Source organism: Zeugodacus cucurbitae, chromosome 5, assembly GCF_028554725.1.
Source record: "Zeugodacus cucurbitae isolate PBARC_wt_2022May chromosome 5, idZeuCucr1.2, whole genome shotgun sequence".
Taxonomy (NCBI): domain Eukaryota; kingdom Metazoa; phylum Arthropoda; class Insecta; order Diptera; family Tephritidae; genus Zeugodacus; species Zeugodacus cucurbitae.
Window position 1 is genome coordinate 13852360 of NC_071670.1, and position 22765 is coordinate 13875124.

General features: G+C 32.8%; 2 protein-coding genes across 3 annotated transcripts in view; one reads left to right on the top strand and one right to left on the bottom strand.

The window, feature by feature from the left end:
- Positions 1 to 1327: 1327 nt before the first annotated feature.
- On the bottom strand, positions 1328 to 2440 carry LOC128921947 (jerky protein homolog-like). The gene is made up of 2 exons (XM_054231010.1): positions 2296 to 2440; positions 1328 to 2106 (listed from the first exon to the last, which is right to left on the bottom strand). Exons 1-2 carry the CDS (start codon positions 2438 to 2440, stop codon positions 1328 to 1330), a joined length of 924 nt encoding a protein of 307 aa, XP_054086985.1.
- Positions 2441 to 19350: 16910 nt separating this feature from the next.
- LOC105219499 (uncharacterized) overlaps positions 19351 to 22765 on the top strand; it is an 84756-nt gene continuing 81341 nt past the window's right edge. The window contains exon 1 of one of the 2 annotated variants that reach the window (XM_054231514.1): positions 19351 to 19946. In XM_054231514.1, coding sequence (XP_054087489.1) covers positions 19735 to 19946 — 212 coding nt within the window. In that variant the 5' untranslated portion in view covers positions 19351 to 19734. The remainder of the gene's footprint in view (positions 19947 to 22765) is intronic. The other variant, XM_054231513.1, reaches the window with a different exon arrangement.

Below are 22765 nucleotides of genomic sequence, written 5' to 3' on the forward strand. Positions count from 1 at the left end.
AAAGCGTAAGTTAGTGCGAAGCGAGACTTTAGCGAAAGATTTAGATGACGAAATCGAAGACCAAGTAGAGGCAGAAGTGAATAAAGATACTCATTGTACCGAGGAGAGTTTGACTAATGAAGGTGTGGACCAATGTATATGGTGCAAATATTCTCATATGGAGCGGTGAGTACTGAGGAAGAAGCGTTGGTATGCCAGCAAGAGGAGACAGAAAAATAAGTGAAGGAAACTGTACAGCCGGAAAAGCCAGATGAGACTCGCCTTTATCAATAACACATTTGGGACGTGTTTTCATGCAGTTCGAAAAATGCTACAAATGAATCAGGAACGTAATGCTTGAAGAGGAGTAATGGTTTAGAGTAATGGTAGTATTTTTAATTTATTTAATGTAATGTTAAAGTAATGAAGAAATTGTATTGCCTATTTGTGAAAAAATGTGATAATTTATTATTGTTGTTACGAATTAGAGATTGTAAATTGTTGTTTTTAAACAAATAAAAAATTAAAATAATTGATTAAATAAAAGTGAAAATTAAAAAAAAAAACATAAATAAATCGTCAAAATTGTTTTGAATTCATAGAACGTGTTTAATGGCGCAAATTAAGCCGATAAAGAGTATAGTTTGGTACATATTGGCCCGATATATCTTGCACGAACTTTAACCTGGCTACTTCACAAATATTTATACTACACCACTGAGTTTGGTAGACAAATTGGGAACATTAAGCAACAACAATCAGTAGTTTCTGTAGCTGAAAAGCTGAGATCACAGCGATTCGAGAAACTCTGACAATAAAACGAACATTTGACTATTTCGAACGAACATGATATGAGCAAACACTGCAGTAAGATTCATGGGGCTCAGAAAATGACAGGACATTGTTTAAGCTTTCTTTTTAATTGTTTTAATAAATTGCAGATTTATACGGAGATTTATGCGTATAAGCCCACTGCTTTAGAAGTCAACATGATAACCATGATAAGAAAGAAAACAAGAAAAATATTTATGTTTTCCCTTATAGTAGAGCGCTGAATACCCACACTCTGTGGATGGCAGTTTTAATTCTGGTCGAGAAAAGTAAAGTATTTTTAATACAGTAGAATCGCGAAAAAGTTAACCAAAATGTCCCAAGGGTGTTTTACTTTTCCGAAATATTAACTTTTCCAAAGGGGTTTCGATTTTGAAAAAAAAAAACGGAAATAAACATAATTTTGGTGATATAATACGTTCAATTTATTTGCATGACTGACTTTTACTTTTAACAAAACATAAACTTAGATTTAGTTTGTACTTTTTCACATTATACATACATATGTATGTACATATTAATTTGTAAGGGCTGGTTTAAAGAAGCGGTCGAGACTTGTTTGTTTCTTTTCTTTTGTGTAAAAGCTCCTGACAATTTTCGTACGCATACTAATAAGATGTGATATCTGATTTGCATCATTATTGTTTTCATACCACTTTATCAAGGTATTGATGCATTCAACTGCTTCGGAAAAACTGTCTTTCTGTTGTTGCATATCTTCCTCGACAACTGGTTCTTCATCTTCATTGTCAGACTCTTCGAAATCTTCATCATCTTCCGTATTTTGATCGTCGTTCCAATTTTCGATGTCTTCACTGCTGACGTCACTACCACCCACCTTGGCCCATAACGATTGTACCTCTCGAAGTGTATCATCGTGAGAACTATTTGATCTAATCAATGTAAGCAATGGAATTTCGTCTTCGCTGTCGTATTGATCATCGCCCCACTGTTTTATATTTTTCCAAGCTTTTATAAGCACAGCTCTTGGCAATTCATCCCAAGCTAATTTAAGCAGCAAGATGGCATCACGAATTGAATGTCCTTTCAAAATATTCTCAATCGAAATGTTTTCTTGTGCTACAATGTTCCATAACAGTTTAGTCCGGTATTCTAACTTGACCAGTCTTATGGGATTTTGATCCATGGGCTGCAAAACAGCTGTCACGTTAGGTGGTAAAAGCATTGCCGCAATGTTTCCATCATCTGACTTGTCAATTGGTTTATGTGCAGTACAGTTGTCAATCAGCAATAATGCCCTTGGTGGTAAATTATTTTCAGCAGAAAATTTGCGAACTTGACAAATATTTTATAAGGATAGAAAAAATAAATTTACCTGCTTAATAAAGGAATGATGGAACCAGCGGAAGAATAGCTATGAATTCAACCAAGACTTTTGCGAGTTAGCATATTCCAATGGGTTTTCAAACCCCTTGAAGCAACGGGGGTTTGCGGATTTACCAATTATCAATGGTTTCAACTTACCATCTGCGTTCACACACAACATAAATGTGATTCCATCCTTTGCTATTTCTCGGCCAGGTGCCGTCTTTTCGTTTGCCGCGACAAATGTTTTATCGGGCAGGAAACGATGAAATAATCCAGATTCATCTGTGTTATAAAGCTGCATTCCATTTCATTCATTTTTGCCCGCAAACTATGAATTAACGGTGTTATTCCTGACTTGCAGCTTGAGAGGATTTCCCCACAAATTTTGAAGTGGCGAATACCGAATCTTTTCTTGAAATTTTTGAGAGCTTTTTGATGCAAATTTAATCTGATTTGCAATGATTTTCTCTGATTTGTTGGCATTTTTTAACACACTAACCATAAACAACTCGCAAGTTTAAACGCTCATGACACACTACGTATGTATGTACCTCGCGACACCGACTATAATTTTTTACATAGAAATTCGGGGAATACATAGCAATGAGGCGAATACCCGAGCTTGTTTTTCTTGCCAAACAAACGGTTGGGTTTGAAAAAATAGAAAAGCTCAAAAAAAGTTAACCCAAAGTTAACTTTTTAGAGCAGTACGTGGACGCTCAAAATTGGTAAACTTAGCCGAAGGTTTAACTTTCTCGCGAGTTAACTTTTGCGCGATTCTACTGTATCGTCGATATTAGTGAAAGATTTTTGTGTATATATGTTAGAGAAAAGGAAATATAAACGCCATCTGGCATTAAAAGGCGGTAAAGGCTTTACTATGCAGCGTATAATACTTGGTGCTGATATTTCGATTTACTTAATATCCTTAATCACTCGAACGGATGTCCTCAATAAAAATACACTTTTGTGTGATGGGTATAAAGGTTATTATTATGTTTTGTTTGTTTACGATAGTAAAGACTGCTGTACGCTAGTCTGCGGAAGTAAATACTTGTTAGAAAAATATGTGTGTATTAGTTTGGTATATGAAAAACTCAAAACGGGCCAGAGAAATAAATTTTTCTGTTATGGAAAATTACATTGAGCACGTACATATATATAACAAGTAAGGAAGGGCTAAGTTCGGGTGTAACCGAACATTTTATACTCTCGCAATTTATTGATGTAATTTTATAAAGACAACACAATTCGACCCATATATTCGGCATAAAGTTCAATAGAATAACGAAAATCATCATAAATAGTATATGGGGACTGAGGTAATTCCTAAACCGATTTCACTCGTTTTCACCACCAAGATACAACGTATCGAAGACTATACGCTCACTTAATTTAATATTACTTATAATTAGGTATATGGGATCTGGGGGAAGTTATGACCCAATTTTTACCATTTCAGGTACAGAGAGAAACTGTTATAAGAAAAAAATTCAGAGGGAATGAATTACATTAAAATATCTGAGGGATTTACCTATATTTTCGGTGAAAAATTAACCTTAGGCACTGAGTTCTTCATGTTTGATATCAGGGGCCTTGAAAAGTCATGGTTCGATTTTGACAATTTTTCCACAAGTGATGTCACAGCTCAAATACAGTATTTGTGTAAAGTTTTATTCCGCTAGCTTCATTGGTTCCTTATGAATACATTATAAAGTGAACGAATCAGATGGAATTCAAAATTGGGTTATATGGGAAGTAGACGTAGTTGTGAACCGATTTCGCCCATATTCCACCCGTGTCATCAGGGTGTCAAGAAAGTGTTATGTACCGAATTTCATTGAAATCGGTCGAATAGTTCTTGAGATATGGTTTTTGACCCATAAGTGGGCGACGCCACGCCCGTTTTCCATTTTGTAAAAAAATCTCAGTGCAGCTTTCTTCTGCCTTTTCTTATGTAAAATTTGGTGTTTCTGACGTTTTTCGTTAGGGAGTTAGCCCACTTTTAGTAATTTTCAACCTAACCTTTGTATGGGAGGTGGGCGTGGTTATTATCCGATTTCTTTCATTTTGGACTGTATAAGGAAATGGCTAAAAGAAACGACTGCAGAAAGTTTGGCTTATATAGCTTTCTTGGTTTGCGAGTTATATACAAAAAACCTATTTGGGGGCGGGGTCACGCCCACTTTTCCAAAAAAATTACATCCAAATGTGCCCCTCCCTAATGGGATCCTATGTTCCAAATTTCATTTTCATAACTTTATTTATGGCTTAGTTATGACACTGTATAGGTTTTCGGTTTCCTCCATTTTGTGGGCGTGGCAGTGGACCGATTTTGCCCATTTTCGAAAGCAACCTCCTCAGGGTGCCAAGGAACATGTGTTCCAAGTTTCATTAAGATATCTTAATTTTTACTCAAGTTATCGCTTGCACGGACAGACGGACAGACGGACAGACGGACGGACAGACATCCGGATTTCAAATCTACTCGTCATCCTGATCATTTATGTATATATAACCCCATATCTAACTCTTATATTTCTTGGTGACACAAACAACCGTTATGTGAACAAAACTATGATACTCTGTGCAACAGGTTGCGAGAGTATAAATATTAATTAGACTAAATTTGCTAAACCATTGATTTGAACCGAATTAGAGGATCAGGTAAGTGATTCGACTCAAACAAAATGTTTTACAACAATATACAAACACACTGCCCAGTACCCAAACTGTGTCTTTGGATAACAGAACCATCCTACATAATGTCAAACTCTTTGTGCCTAACCTACCAAATCAATGAGAAAAACAAGATTCACGTCTCAGTGAGCCAAAAATGAAAGTGGAAATATTTGTAGATCCACCAATACGACAACTGTTAAAGGATACGAGCTTTGAAGAAAAACTCAATGATCAAAAGAAAATTCGCTTGGAAAGGTTTTATGATCGTTTTCCGTAATTTTTCTAGGGAACCATACCATAAATCATACATCGCGAAAATTACAAAGACTTAATAAATAAAGCTTTGGGATTTAATATATTCTTAAAAATAGTATATGATATACTGAACTCTCATCTCGATTTCTTTCCGGCAAATTGGTGTGCTCTGTGAATGACGAACAAGACGGAACCTCTCGTTTTCTCAATGGAAAAGCGCTATCAAGGGAAGTGGAGCGCATGCATGCTAGCAGACAATTGCTGGAGACTTAAAAAAACCCTTCGGCAGTCAAATATTCAAAAAAAGCATTAAAGAATATTCTATATTAAACAATAATTACTCTAAATGTAGCTGATGTTTATAGTTTTAAAGAAAATATGTACTTTGATATCAGAAGAAAATCTGACGTGCCATTTTGTTTCATGAACTTTTGTTGAGTAGGCCCTAGTATATATAATACAAAAATCAGTTTTCACGTGACAAAAAAAGCTAAACAATTTTTAACTAGTGCTATATTTTACATTTTTAATCATGTTATCGCAATTAAAATTTTACGCTTAATGCTCTTTGTTCCACATTCCTTTTTTGACAGCGCTTATTGAAGTTAATCCCACCAACTCAACTGTTGTTATACAATTTTCGTTGTGTCGGGAGAAAGTATGCATATGTTTTATAAAAGACTTGAGGCAACGCGGTATGTTGAATCAAAGCTAAATAAATTTTTAATAATCTAAACTAAGCTAGAAACAAAAGGTAATTCTACAAAGAAGAGAGATTATAATAAGCAAACGGTGTTAGTTACAATTAACGTTGCTAAAGCAAAAGCGTGTAATAACATACATTAATGAGGTCAGCTGTTATGAGTTTTAAATTTTGTCTGTTATTATTTAAAAATAATAATAATATCAAATAAATTAAAATATTTTCACTTTAGTTTTTGAGTTTGAAAATTTAATATCCATTAAGCGCAAATGTTATATAGAGCTTAACGCCAGAAGCTGCGACGCCAAGCAAGTGAGCAGGTTCTACTAAGCATGATTAGAGGAGCGAGGTGGAGCTTAATAATTTTATTAAAAAAAAAATTCATTCGGCTACATTAATGTAGTCGCCTTTAAAATAGGCGCTTATGCCAGCACTTCTTCCAATCATCGAAATACTTCTCAAATTCGAGTTTTGGGAGAGCCTTTGGTTCTTTCAGCGATTTCTCGTATGCTTGTAAAACGAAGGCGCTTTAAGAATTCTCTTTGTTTATGAGTTATTTACAATACACTCCTCTTTGCGCTTTTAAAAATACACGAAACCACTAATTGAAGGATTCATTAGGGCTAATGAGAGAGTATTGCAACTAAGCTCTTTCTTGAGTATAATTTCTTAGCTATTGAAATATAACTTCTTGTAATTTTAACCTTCATGAGTAATTAGTTAGTATTCTGTAAGTAATACAAATACTCATACTCGCAATTATAATTAATTTTACTACTCATATTCATATTTGAACAAAGATTTATGTTCGAGATATTCTTCTTTATTTTCCATATTTTTAGTCTTCAACCACCAAATACTCAGACTTGTATTTATACTCATATTTATACTTATACACATACTCATACTCATATTCTTCTTTGAACTCATATATTCATGGTATTTTGTTTTATGCTTCATGACTTTAGCCTTCAAACAATAAATATTCAGACATGTATTTACAGTCATCTTTATACTCATACACAAGCTCATACGCATATTCATAATAATCTTCTAAGTATTTAGTTCTTTAATCAGCTAGCCAATATTTTTCTACCATTAACTTGTGCAAATTAATTTTAGCCTCTAAAGTCCAACTAACGCATTCATTTGAAAAATAACTGTTTAACAAAATTTGATTGCAACAAACTTCTTTCACTGTTAATTTGTGCCCATTTTCGTTTTTAATTAATACTCAGATGAGCTTAACATCTTATTATGTATAAATGCAACATCTTAGTTTGTCTACTAGTCTTCTGGCCATCTTTATCAGTATTTACTAAAGAGTGTTAGCTAAGTTAAACACTTTGTTATCAACTTTTGCAATAGTCAATACTCAATGACACCTACGCAAAGGACGCGACATTCTTCATACACTTCTATGTACATAAATATGTATCGTATCGTATGTCACAGGACACAGCTAATCGAGTCATGCAGTTCAACACATAATCTCTAATTACTTCATCACGTTTTTAACCAAAGTTTGCTCTTCTCACCCACACAATCTATTGCTGTAGCTCCATTTTCTCATCCATCTTCTACGAAAGGTAGTAAATTCAAAACCTGTGAAAGGTCAGTAGAACTTTTAGCTTAACAAATCGTTCGCAGTTATGTCTCCGCTAAACCACACAGCTCACAAAAAATGGAGCTGCGTTACCTTCGCATAATAATAGACAACTTTGGAAACTTTAAATTGATCAGTGCCAACGTGGCTTCTCACAGCATACACTACAGGCACTATAAAATTCAACCTAGCTGTCTTATTAGTCATAATTTTTTGAGAAAAATAGCGTGTATTCAAAACAGTTGTATTCCTCCGAGAACCATTCATTTTCTGGAAATTGTCAAAGTCTAACAAACCCTTCCGTCATTTGATTTTTTTCTTATAATAGAACTTTACTTTATGTTAAAAAAGATTTGAGAGAACCTTAAACACCTAACCAAGTTCTGTGACATAAATAATTTTATACCAACGGACTTTAATTTAAGCTTAAAAATTACTGACGGAGATGAATTATTAAAGGATTTCGAGTTTGAAAGGTCAAGTATTTGGAAAGTGACTATACAAGAATGGAACCGTTCTGTAGTATTTGAAAAAAATAACAATGAAACCCAAGTGAAGGATGATTCTCATATTTCTAATTAAATTATAAATCATTATAGGAATAGGCTTGGTTTCACACCATTGCCTTCGAAAACAACTAGCAAAATCGAAAATCATACGGTTCAGACCAGAAATTTGGGTTTCATGTATTGAATTAGGTTATGGGCTCGACTCCTCGAGAAAAGAGTAAAGAAAAAAACTATTACTCTTTGTATGTATGTATGTACTGAAGTCAATAAAAGCATTTCAGAAGTTCTATAAATTAAGAGCACTTTACGAAATTGATATCTTTACAAATTAGTTTTAAAGAAATTGATATAGGCTATTCTATTTTACTGCACAATGCTGTACGATTTTATCAGCTGAAATTGCTCAAAGCATCTTATTAGTTAGGCACTTGACATCTTCTCATATTCCTTCAAATCGTATCTATCTGCTGGTTCACCTTAAATAATCTGTTCTATTTTCGTCGAATTACTGCGAGACAAGGTGACGCAACAACTACATAGTGATTTGAGAATATTTTGACTGAAATAAAAGTGTAATCACGTACAAAATTGACTCTTCTTAAACTGAATGGGTACACTTACAAATGTATGCATATATTTTTATATGTTTTCAGCCCCATCTGGTACAATTTGGTTAATTTAACAAACATACGCATATGCGAGTTTCTATACACATGAAATATAACAGTACATAATTATGCCATTTACCGGCACATGCTTCTATGCCTCTAATCAAACTAATTAATTTGTTAATTAAGTGAATCACTTCATTATCTAGCTCATTTGTTAGAGACAATCGATACGAGATTAGCCAGTGATGAGTGATATACACATGTACATTGGTATGTAACACAATCTTGTTTGTTTGTGTTTGTGCCCTTGTAAATCTTCAACATATCCTTTGTAACATTTCAAGTTGAACAGGTGGCCTTTGCGCATTAACAGAGTGTCTGCAAACTGTTAACAGTGTTTATATTCGGCGATGTTAACAACCGTTGTTTACTGCTGTTGATAACATTTTTCGTTAACAGTGACATGTGAGTTTGTTTAACAGCTGTTTTTCGTGGACCAGCAGAGAATAGCTGCTCAAGTTATGATTCAGAAATTAAAGGATGTACGTTGGAGATCATGAATATTTGCTTTGACTCTTTGACTATGAGCATGAACTAACTTTTCCAGCGAATGTCGGGTCTACATAATCAAAATGGACTTGGATTTTACCGTTAGAGAGGTTGTAAAATTTACACATTTGTTAAGACGATACACATCTCTTTTTCACTATGTGAGCGAATTCTCAACCATATTATCCTCAGAAATAATATCTGTCAATTGTTTTAATATTAGATATTAGCTTTTATAAATCGCTGGATACCACTTGATTGGACTCTTTAAGAAGAAACATCAACTCCAAAACTAGATTTTGACATAAATGTTATGTTATTTCAGGGATCTCAGTGGGTCACTCGATATATTGAGATGTTGTCTCACTCATTCTCCAATTAAATTATTGGTCTACAACTTTGCTTCCGCTGTTTTCCAATAGATACCTCTAGGGTGAAGTACTAGTCGTTTAAATCGATTTTTTTATATCGATCTTGGACATTTGTGTCAACATTAACCCAACAAAATATTTGTAGATATCTGTTTGCATCCCAAACTTATTCTCGACATTTGTGGAAATGTTTGCTTTTCTTCTTTAATTTCAAGAAAAGGTTCGGCTGAGGCTCATCGATATTTGTAACATTGACATTTATAACCGTTTTTATACAAAAAAAAAAAGCCTTAAATTTACAAAAAATATCTTTAGTTTGACAGCTGAAGGAATCATGTACAGCGCATAAAGCCTTAAGCGAGCTCAATGTCCTATGCTATGAACCTAGAATTTCAAAAGAGTCGGAATGGTAAACTTGGAATTGTATTGCGCTCGTATCGGCACGGATTTGGATCTGATTAGAGAGTGAGATGTGAATCTAAAAACTGGATTTCATTGTGTTCAAAATAACACAAGCTCGGACGGATGATGGAGTACCACTTCATATTATAAGGTGAGATGTCGCTCCAGTGTATACATATCACATAGTGAATACATATTAAGAAATCAACAGAAGAACCAAAAATCGGATATAATCGCTTTAAAAGTTATTATTAGTCTTGAGTGTATTTCTTAAATGAAAAAGTTTCTTACTTAGCATCTGTAGTTTTTCAGAGATGCCAGCTTTACTAATTTATTGGCGGTTGAAATAAAAATGTAGTCAAAGACTGAACATCATCTTCCATAGAATGTGCTCTTTCCATATCGTCCTCGGTTAAATCAACCGCTACTAAATGCGTAACTACTAACCAGCCTAACTCTTTAATTCGCTCTTAACAAACTGTTGCATGGATTGGACTGCTCTTCTGCTGATATACGTGGAAACGTGGAATATATATATGCAAATACCTATCCTTCAAGCATAGCTGAGTTTTCCAACCGTTATTTGACCTCCACAGTGTCGTAAGAAAACATCGCCGCCACCGACGAACATACAGTTACCCACCCAGCGCTGTTGCGCATCTTACTTCGTAACAGCGAAATGTTAACTCAACAGTCGGTCATGCCATAAATAACAATATCGCCGTTTGGCCGAACTCAGTTGCTGTTAAACTCGCGCCGGTAATGGTTCCACAACGGAGAACGAACGCTTGTGGTTTTTTGAATATTTGAGAAAAAAGAAATAAAAAGGTCTAAATAAAAATAAAAGTGGTTTATGGAAAGACTGCGGCGGCAGCGAATGTGTAATATAAACAAGTGAAAGTGTGGAAGAGAGCACATTTGAAGAAAGCTTTCAAAATATGAAGTAACAAGCGGGAGTATTTCAAATGCTTGACCACCAGTAGTTGTTAGTGTAAAATTATTTCAGTGCAATTTTTTCCAAGCGACGAGCAGGAAAACATTAATCCACCAGCTGCTCTCAAGCGAGCCTAACTCTCAGCATTTTTCGTGTTTTTGTTTATTTTGAAGTGCGAATGCATACATACATACATAAATGAACATCATATCAATTAGTGTGGCAATTAGCCGTTTAATCAGCGCTTAGATAGTGCACAGAATTCATTGCCACTGATAACGGTATACTATATATGTATGTACATATGTATATGACTGTACTTATCAATATATTTTCGGCATGAAATAATTTTCGGTAGCAAAAAACCAATTTAACTGTGTACGCGTGTGTATGGAAGCTGGCATGATACATGGCAAAAGGTAAATAAATAATGTATAATCAGTTCCACATCGAAAGGCCATGTGTTAAGTTAGAACGTAAACTTTGTTGGCGTCGAGTGTGACTGAATGCGTGTTAATTTTTTTTACAAGCATGCACCAAATAAATTGTATATGTTTTATAAAAAAAAAATTGTTTTAATACAATAAAATAAAATAAAATAAAATATATATATATAAAAATAATATATATAATATAATATATATGTATATTGTGCTGACTGGTTTGACTCATTGAATCTTCTGAAAAATTAAAGTATTGAAAGGAAGTTGGGTGCTATATTACAAACGAAAATCTTTTCGCTTGACTTCATTAGAGATAGAGAAATTATTTCAAATCATAAAGCTTCTATAACGTTAGAATATATTAGACTTTAAATCTAAAAACTGAAAAAAAATCAAGTAAATAGAGTATAAAAATACGTTATTATTTTTTTTTTTTTTAATTTTTTAGTGAATATTTGCCATTCATTGAAAACGTCTTATTGATATTGCATTCTTTCAATAAAAAATCTCGTATTTCAATAATAAATACCGCCTTTAATTGCAATTCAATATTAAATTTCAACACTTATGCCGAAATGATATAAATGTTATGTGGAAATTTGAATTAATTTTTAGTCGCCATGGATTCAATGCGTAGTTAAATCTACTTGATTGAATTTTTTGATTATTTTATTTATTATTAATACATTCTGACAGCTCTAAACAGCTTCCGTTTACACAGAAAACCATAATAAATAGTCTGAAGAGTATATCAATGACAAGCAACTATTTATGCAATAAAATTAAATGGAGAAAAAAATAAATAAATATTTTCAGAAAATTTTCAAATTCACAAATCTACAATAACCATCAGCACCCAATGCGAAAATCACAACAAAATATATATACTTCCACAATACTGACTAAAAGCACATCTACAGAATGTAAATAAAACAAGAATAGCAACAAAAGCATAACGGAGATACTAGAAATATTTAGACTCAATCAACATTGAAAGACACAGCAACAATATGCCAGGCGTTGACTTGGAATGTCCATGAACCAATCTGCATATTGTGGGCGTAAAGGCGTGGTAGACAAGTGAATATCATTTTATTGTGTGAATGAGAGCAACAACAACAGTATAGAGTATAGTAAACAGCAACAGCTTAATTTGTACTACACCCACACAAAGCCATGCTACCAGACCAACAATATACACTCGTACTTGTATATGTGAAGACCTCCAAACCACACCTTTCGATTGTTACATATATGCACAAAAAATTCGAGATATTTTTTCGGAGCATTATAAGTGCTCAGTTCGGAAAATATAATGGATATGCATGAAGAAGATAAGTAAAGATAACAATGCGCAAGGCAAGTTGAGTGGGCAAAGAATGGGCGGTTGTTGAAATTTAAAAGTATTTGCTGCGTCAATTTGTAAAGATTTATTAGATAAGGCGGCCTTAGTGATGCGGGTCACTAAGTAAAAGGTTAATTTAGAGTACATCGACACAAATAATATTTTTCAATATCGACTGAGCAAACCCTGAATACTGTTGAACTCATGGTATCATAGTCTAAGTTCTGTTAATTTAGTTTAATACCAATTAAGCTAAGTAAAGTTTAAAACATTGCAGTTTCATTCGTTGCAGTTATGTTACGTTATATTATTTTATGTTAAGAAGATAAGCGAAATTACATAAAATTAAAGATAATAAATTATTTAAGCTTTTTTTGTATGTTTTTTGCATGTTAAGTTAAGGTAATTCATGTCAAGTCAAGTTAAGTCAAGTCAAGTCAAGACAAGTCAAGTTAAGTTAACTTAAATAACTTAAAGTTTATAAAAATTAAGAGAGTACTTTAAATTTACCTTACTTATGTACTTATCAGTTAAATTAGGTTATGCCAAGTTAAGTTAAGTCAAACAAAAAGAATTACAGCAAAATACTTCAAAATTATTGCTCAATTACTTCAGTCATTTAAATTAAGTTGAATTAAATAAATCGTAATAAATTAATTTAACTTCCTAAAGTAATTTCACTTTCATTAGGTTAAGTTTCGTGAATTACGTCGAGTTAACTTAAGTAACGCTACGTTTCATAAGCTTTCTTAATTTTATTTAGTATTCTCAGTTTAATATTTCCAAATGAAATTCAGAGCTAAATATAATAATTAAAATTCTACATAACTTTACAAGCATACCGCACACGTTCATTATGCATATGAGTACCCATAATATAAATACATGTATGGCGCGTTGAAGGAAAGAAGGAAGGAAATTATAATATGCAAAAATTATCGTAAACCGTAGCAGCAATAAAAGCCAAAATAGACAATAAATAAGTGCAACGTTGCCACAGTATGGCAATAAATAAAGTTCTGCGCCGCAAAACACCCCCACCTAGCGGTGTGTGGTGTAAGCGGTGGCAGCAGGTGGTAGTATGTTGCTAGATAAGTGAAAGTAGAAAGTTATGTAGTTTATGCGTTGTGTGCTGAGCGTTGCGTTTGTTTTGTTCTTACTTGTTTTGTTACGAGTTTTGTGCCTTTTACGAGCACCCGAGCTTTTGTTTTTATTATTACATGCTAATTTTTTCCACTTTATGTTGTTATTGTTTTTATCTCTGTTAGTAACGACATTTTTTTTAATGATTTTTATGTGTAATTCTTTTTTGTGGTTTTACATAGAAAAGAACCCGAAAGCATTTATTGTTGTTGAAATATTTGGGTCTTTTAGTTGTTTACCTTCTCTCGTGTTTCTGGGAAGCACAAATCATTTTTTAGCTCGCTTTTGAGCACACATTTTATTTTAGTGTTGTCTTTCTTATGCTGTTTAATGATTAATTCGACCCCAGCGAATATCATATCGAGTAAAATGATAACCTAGACAATGTTGTTTAGAAAGAATCGCCACTTATTCTTATTATTGAATAAAGCGTAGCCTCCATGTGTTTTGTCTGTTGATCCTAAGTAATATTCTAAGTCTCTTTGTAACTAATTGTAAAGCTAAAATATTGAAGAGAGAGTTGAAGAATAAGAGAACAGCAGCTAATATTTCAATTGTTGTTCGCTATCTGCAGCAACTGCGACCCCAGTGCTCGAAACCATAGTGTGCTTAGTAAATACAGTTGAACTTCCATAACTCGAACTACTATAAATCGAAATTCTCCATAACTCGAACCCTTGAATCGGCAATAGAAGTCAAATTTCATACAAATTACCTGCCATAACTCGAAGTCTCCCCAATTCGAAGTTTTTTTGTGGATTATGGTGATTAGAGTTATGGAAGTTCAACTGTTGTTAGAATAGAATTCGAAATTTACTCGAAGAACTCGAAGTTAGCCATCCGTTGTACATTAACAGCCATGAAAAAATCCGAAATGCTTGAAATAATATCTACTTATGACCGACGTTACTTAAAAGACAGAATAAACCATTTAGTGGACTTCCGACACCAAGTAAAAATTACTTTCACTGTGGATCTGTACCATCTGTTCGCTGAAGAGTCAACAGTAGGAAACGTTGTTTAAGTAACTACGGCTTCGCAATCGTTACTCCGAAACCACTCAGGTAGAGGATTGTAAGTGATCATTTTGGTTCTTTTAATTTAGAGCTTTAAACCGATCGATTTATATCTGGTGTTAAGAAGCCATCAGTTACTGATTTGAAAACGAGTTTTTCAGACCGGTAGAAATATGAGTTCGTGTTCAATTTCAGGCTTATGACTTTTTAGGAATTTAGTCTTAGTTTATATTCGTACTGTATCGTACTGTACAATGGTGCTTCAACTGACTTACCTCACTTAGGTTTAGACATATAGTTTCTTAGCTTCAAGAACACTAACTCTCTTCTGTTGGAACGTGATCTGGTTTGATTCAATCTTTGTTACGACTTCCTGAAAGTTTATTGATTTAATATCTTCTTAGTGGACGTTTAATATAAGGAAAGTGGTGATATATCTATCTTAGTTCTGCAAGTCAATTAAAATGCTCGATGTATGTACTGTTGTATGTAAGTAATTTTAAATTGCACACGTTCATTTTGAAAACTCATTAATATCAAGTGATTATCTCGAAATTAAGTACTCTTCTGTGTGTACAATATAACACATTGGCGAATGCACGCAAATGCATTTATGAACAGTGTGTGATAAAGGAATGAATACACTCGTAAAGGTGTATTGATTTATAGCAATTAAGTTCGGTGTTCTAAATACTTCACTCAACAAGTAGCTTTCAAATTGTTTAAACTAAAGTACATCCAACCTCTTCCGAGATCCTACATGATTTAGACTGAGTGTGCTCATAAGATTTGGATAACAAATAGCTATGACAGAAACCACTTTATTTAGAAACATACCTTTACATTTTGATAAACTTTAAGAAGCTGCTTCCTCCATAAATGATAGAACTGTAGACAGATAAACTTAGTCAGATAGAAGCATGCACCTAGAGCTTACTGAAAATACTGTAAGGTCTATGAGTTAAAACGGGAGTTATTATGTTGGTTTCGTCTAGAAAGTTGGTTTAAAGTTTCACTTAAAACCTTAGAATAAAGCTCGAAGTAAGCATATATGAAACCTTGCTTCCGCCGTTTTCCAATAGATGTCTCTAGGTTCAAGCACTGGTCGATTAAATCGTTTTTAATCGATCTTGGACATTTGTGTCAACATTTACCCTACAAAATTTTGTAGAGATCTGTTTGCATCCCAAACTTATTCTCAACTGAAAATGTCACTTTTTCAGCCGGATACATGACATTCGCGGCAAATTTTGCCTTATTTTTAATTCCAAGAAAAGTGCGGCTGAGGCTCATCGAATGCTCTCGGATGTAACGGCGGAAGGAAAGTTGTAGACCTAATATTGTAATCTAAGCTTTCCCAATTTTTTTTAAATCATTTATGTTAAATTCTCTTCTTCTGTACGATTTTTTTCACTCACTCTGTTATGAACTTGTTTTCGCGTGTTCAAGTGTTTGCAGCATTAAACGAATTACGTGAATGGGCAAGTTGCAGTTGCGTGCGTACATATATATATTCCGCACATACAATATATAACAACATCAATAAAAACCAATTAAAACATGTACACACACATATGTGTGAATATTTATGAAGTGACGAGTTATTTACTACATTTTTACCTCCTTTAAATGACATTAAAAGCAATTATGACCACCAAAAGTACACAAGGGTATATACATATATACATACACAGGGAGGAACGTATAGAAGCTGAAGAAGAGTTACTAAGAGTCCCGTAAGTCATTTAAAAACGAATTACGGTTATATATCCATGTATTTGTGTATAAACATCTCAATAAATAGATGTGTGACTATTCACAGAAACTTGTCTGTACGCGTGTAAAACAGAATTTAAATCATAGACACATATCGAAACACTTATACACACATATCATCCCATCTACACTCCGCCTTCTGCAAAGTTTACTTACCACAGAGCAGGAAATGGCATGAGTACGGTTCATTTTATAAAATAGTTTTATTGCTAATAACCATAAATATAATAACAACAATAAGAAAAACAATGAAAATTTTAATAAAAAATCGAGTTTAGATATTAGACACTTTATTTGTTCCGCACTCACCTTTTAGCTTTGCACTCACACTAACCAATTATTCAAACGAGTATTCACTTCGTAATTTCTGGTTTTTTCAAACTTAGGATCTTTATTCAACAGATTTTAAATTAATAGGCAATTAGTACAATTATGAGGAGGGATGGAATAAAATTGCGATTTAGAACAGCGTCGCGTGACAACTTGTACTCGACGGCGTATCGAAAAGAAGGGGCGAGATCTCCTGTTGCGATCCCTTTTGTATGAGATTGTGTGGCCGGTGTGGTGTCCTCGTGTGTGCTGTTATCGGTTTGATGTATGTGTGTGTATTGGTGTATCGATGTGTAGTATTGATGTGTAGTGTTGAGTGTTGTGGATGGTAAGTGGTGATGTGGTGAGTGTGCTGAATGTAGCGTGTTAGTGATGTGTATTTGCATGTGGAAATGGTGTGTGTCCAGGGTGATTAGAGCTTCTCAGGTGTTGGTGTTGGTATGGTGTTTACGTGTAATGTGTTGTCCTGTTAGCCGATTGAGACTCATTTAGCCAGATATATTAAAAAATAAATGCAATTAGTGAAATGAAAATGCATGGAAAAGTTGCAAACTAATTTGCAAAGCTACGGGGAAAAAAGTATTAAAAGCATATAAAAACAAGAAGAACAAAGTAGAAAAATATATAAAAACAAATTTCAAAACTTGTCTACTCTTTAAATAGAAAGAGATGGGTCGTAGAGATTTAAGTTCATCAAAGTGTCGAAAGTGACTTAACCCACATACACCTGATGAACGGAAGACGCTCAATTATATATATCATTTTAATAGAGTACAAAATAGGATACATTAGGGTGGGTCAATTTTATATTTTTATTTGATATTATTAGCTTCAGACACGACAAATAGTAAAATAATTAAATATATTCATTTATATATTTTGTTTTCCAAAGCGCATAGAGTATATTACATTTTTAAGAATTCAGTTCAGTTTTTAAGATAATTTAAATAATAAAAGGTATGATAAAAGTAAATATTTTTACATTTTATGCTGACTTCATGAATATAAAAATAGTATGTCACTCTATAAACCCTTTGGCATCAAATTTTCTATTTGGTATGCCATTTCATTTTTAGTGAGAAACTATATTTTGTATTCCATATAAAGATAAACTATAGCGGTATATAATATTTTTTAGCTATAAACCTGTTGAGAATTCCAAGCATGCATGAGAATGGAACTAACAAATTAATTTAATTTAATTACTGTTATCGAAAAAGTTCATATAATACACAAATTTGTAAATTTGGAAAACCTTTTTCATATAAACTTCTTTAGAATTCCAAGCATGAGTGGATATTAAATGAAAACGTATTATTACAACTTATGTGGACAATATTATTCAATATTACAACGTTGAAAATATATATTAGCTTTATGGGTACCTTTTAAACCTTCAAAGTCTCTATTTGAAGGCACAAACTGAATTCAATTCTACGTTGCAGGAGAAAAGTCAATTATGAAAAATATGGTCGGAAACCGTGCGATAGATAAACTTTACAATCATAGTTTATGGATCGTTATTTAGGTATAAAAAATTCTCAAGAATCGATTACCGTAGCGTTAATTTTAGGAAGCTATTGGTATCTTGCTATATAATTCTTCCCAGACGAAGATTGAGAATTTGTGAACATCTCTAGGACTAGGGATTTACTAGCAGAAATCAAATATAATTTGTCAATCGACCTCAAGACTTTTTATATATTATGTTTAGTACTGGGTTGGATTAAAAAGGATCTTGCTTAAAGTATTGTCCTTTATCTGTAATTATTAGTTACATGGTATTTCACTCTCCGTTATCCAGGTCGAATGTGGTGGTAAATCAATATTGATAACAAACCACACAAAAACTATGGTTAAGAATTTCGGATTCGGACGGCTTTGACTTCCCTTGAAATATTTTACCTTTAAACACACAACACCATCTTGTCCTTCATTTAAAAATTGTTGTCTAAAGCATAGCATGTAATGAAATGTATTCCGTTGAAGTCGGAGCAAATGAATAAAAAGCTAATACTTTTATAGACTTTTGTAACCGTGAACTTTGGGTGGCGCACAGACAGTGTAAATGCCTGAAGTGAACCGGTTAAAAGAAAGAGAACAATTAATTACAAAAGGCGTGACCTTTTACACAGCGCGAAATAAATTAGTAATTGAGAGTGGGTAGTGAGTGGGTAGCAATCACTCTGATTGTGGGAAGGAGTAAAAGCAGAAAAGTGTACTTTAAACAATTAATATATTTGATATTTTTATTTGATAAATTAAAATATTTTAATAAATAATTATTTAATAATTCGATGAAAAGATATTGAACTTAATTTTTTCGAACTAATTAATTAGAAGCATAGATTGGAGTTATAGAAAAGATAAAAAGAAATAAATAAATGTCGAAAAATTCTACAAAAAAATTTAGCATTTTATTATTTTATTTTTTTTACAGGCATTCAAAGACAGACTTTTGAAATTCGACCAACAAGGTATACATCGTCTTTGAGAAAAATAATTAATCACTATATAATTAATAAAGAATATAAAATGATATGAGCTGAAATTTCTGAAAACCTTTCAAATGCATTGAAAGCGTTGCTCATACGCCCCACCCAACCAGCGGTATACATATGATAAATTACCAACAGCAGCGAAGCCATAAAAACTACAAAAAGTGATTGAGAGTTATCTATGTTGGCTATAGGCCACAGCATACACCTGTAATACCAGTTCAAAGAGTGATTGCAAATTATTCAAGTGATTATATAAGCGCAACAGCGCCAACTAATTAAAAGAAGCTAATTTGTGCAAGTGCGGAAAGTGTGGCTTAAACGTAATTAAATAAAAATAGGTGCATAAAAAATACAAAAAAACAAATTTTATACGAAACAACAATAACAACAAACAGTTTAAACGTCTAGCAATCGACAGCATGACCGAGAACCAGGATAAACACGCCGCCAGCAGTAGCGACAGCACAGAAATTGCCAGCAGTCACAATAACAACGCACAAGGCCAGAGCACAACTGTCGGCGGCGATGGCAACAACATCAAACCGAAGGATAAGAAAAATGACAGCGAAACAACAGTCGCGCTGGCGGATACGCAACATGAAGGAGAAAAGGATAAAGCGCCGCATGACAGGTGAGTGTGAAAGTGTGGCAAATGAGAGAGAATGCAATAAAAAATGACTATGTATAGCACGAGACACACATATAAACATAACTGTATTTGATAAATATTTAAACCATGTTGTGTGTATATAAATATGAAAAATATATATTTACAAAGTGCTCAAGCTCTGTATATACATACAAAATTGAAAGTGTGTCTGTTGGCCTGCCGCCTGACTGCACGTTGTTGTTCATACAAGTTGGGGGAAATCGTTATGTACATAAGTACATATTTATATATATTACGAGCACATAGAAGTAAGCGTCAAGAAAAGACAAATGAAAGCCTTGTCTAAGCCAAGTGATACGTTTTAATAAACTTATCTGCGTGAGTGACTTTATTTTGTGTATATATTATCTAAGTCTATGTACATATATTGTATGTAGAAGATTTATAGCGGAAAGAACCTTTTTTCATTTAACTTCACCTCAATTTCGCGTTGTGCCTTTTTTATCCGCGTTGACTCGCAAAATTTAAAAGAAAATTGTTTACAGGAATGCGACTATAGTTCGTCGTCTGAGTGGATTAACCTTGGTTGACATTAAGTAGCGGCACTGAAAATAAATACAAGGGCAAGGACACACAGTCGAGCGTAAATTGATAAAGGAAATAAATAAAATTGATAAAAATTATATTCTAAATGGAAATGGTTGTTGTGGGGCGCATAGTAATTATATTTGATATTAAAATTTCAGTTTGGTTGTGTAGCATGGTGCCTGCGCCAAACTTACTGTGTAATATAGTAACATACATTTTTGGTACAATAGCAGAACATTAAAAGCGTTAATTTCAAATATACAGTGGAACTTCCATAACCCAAACTTCCTTAACTTGAAGTTCTCCATAACTCGAACTATTGAATTGGCAATAGAAGTTAAATTTCATACCAGAACATAATACAAAATTTAAAATTTCACTAATGGATTTCATAAATTATCTTTTTCCTATTTTTTAAATCAAAATATTATATTTTATAATTTTTTAGTTCCAAATAATTTCAAATGACAGTACAAGAACTTTTAAACATTAAAACGTTGCCTACATTTAGGGTTCATTTAGCAAAGTCTCATACCTAAAATAAACCAAATGTGGAAAGAAAGTCTATATTACATGTTAGATATATTGTTTAACATATGGCCAACATTTTGTATGACCAGCTTTCGGTTCTACTAATTATGTAAAAAAAAACACAAACATTGTACAAGATTAGGCTTCTATTGCTCAGAAACATGTAGGTATTTATAGGAGTATAAAACTTCGCCTTGTTTGAACTTTAAGAAATTATGTGGCTTATGGCCTTTTCGGAAGCTAACATTTTAATTGGGTTTTTATTAAGCTTTATTATACTATACTCACTTATATAATAGTAAAACATTGCCTACATTTAGGCTAAATTTTAGCGAAGTCACATACCTAAATCGATATTAAAATCGTTACTCTATTGTTTAATCGACACAGTTATAGCAAACCTGAAAGTATGTAAAATCTGATCAAAGAGAAACTATTGCTCACAAATAGTATTTAATTGTCAGTAAATTAATATTTTTCTAAAATACAATTTAAATTCTCTCAAATTAACAAGCCCATTCAGTACTACTTTTGCTGAAATGTCGTAAATCCCACTGTGTACATAGGAGTCTACATATATTTGGTTTTCAATCTCAACTGCAATTAAACAATGACAGTGAAACGTTGCCTACATTCAGGCGCATTTACCAATGTCACATACCTAAAGCGATATTAGCAAATAATGTGTTTTAGTTTGCATACGAAATTCCGAAATGTTTTTACTTCTTATTAAATTTAGCATTAACTAAGATTTAATTGCTTAATTAAAATTTAATACCTCGACTATTCACTAAAATCTTGAAAAAAAAATTAAATACTATTTAGTATATAAATACTAAATATAATTATAATTAATAGCCAGAAATGCATAGCAGTCATATTAACTTTCAGTTTTTATATAATTGCTTCATTGCTGAGTGCTGTTGTCATTTAATTAATGAAATTATTTAATTAGTACGCAATCATCTACTGCTTGGCAATTCGGTGAAATAAAATAATATAGTTGAGCAATAAAAAGGCAATTACGCCATTATTGTGGTGAAGTAGAGAGTAGAGTGCGACAAAAAAATATAAAAAGAAATTATAAATTATAGAATATATGTATGTATTATGGTAAATATGACGTGATTTAAACAGCAAACACAGAAAAGCATATTTTTGGCATATTTCAACAAATATTTGAAAAATTTCGCAGTTTACGTTTTATGAAATTCAAATTGGTTTTAATGAAAATTTATTTATTTATTGATGAGTAATTTTTTATACCAATTTGGGTTTAAATTATAAAATTTCTAGTAGGTAACGGTACCAGCAATATTATACCCTTCATATAAATTGATATACACTCTGAAATATACGCTCACACACATAATTAGTCATCCTAAATTAGCGTCAATAGCCAATAAATAGTAATTTCAGTCCCGTTTATGCGTTTATTTATGATATACTTTTGCATAAACAATATTTACATACATGTTTATTCATGTTCAAATGATTATACATTTGTATATCTACATACATATATCATTTATGAATTCAATTCTAAATTTATACAAACTAGTGTGGGTAGTCGCATACATTTGTAGTCATTATTTGTGCTTTGGGCTTAAGTCGCCTAATCCCCTCAGCATTAGCAATATTTTCATGAGTGGAAATTAATAGCTGCTAAGGTCATAAAGCCAAAAATGCTGGAAAATTAACATAAACTCAACAAATGGTTG

What these genes read in the sequence shown, in the direction of transcription:
- LOC128921947 (XM_054231010.1), bottom strand. Translation starts at nt 2,440, where the DNA reads ATGCAGCTTTATAACACAGATGAATCTGGATTATTTCATCGTTTCCTG. An exon ending in GTTGTGTGTGAACGCAGATG is followed by an intron (nt 2,107 to 2,295) that starts GTAAGTTGAAAC and finishes ATATTTGTCAAG; the next exon opens with TTCGCAAATTTTCTGCTGAA.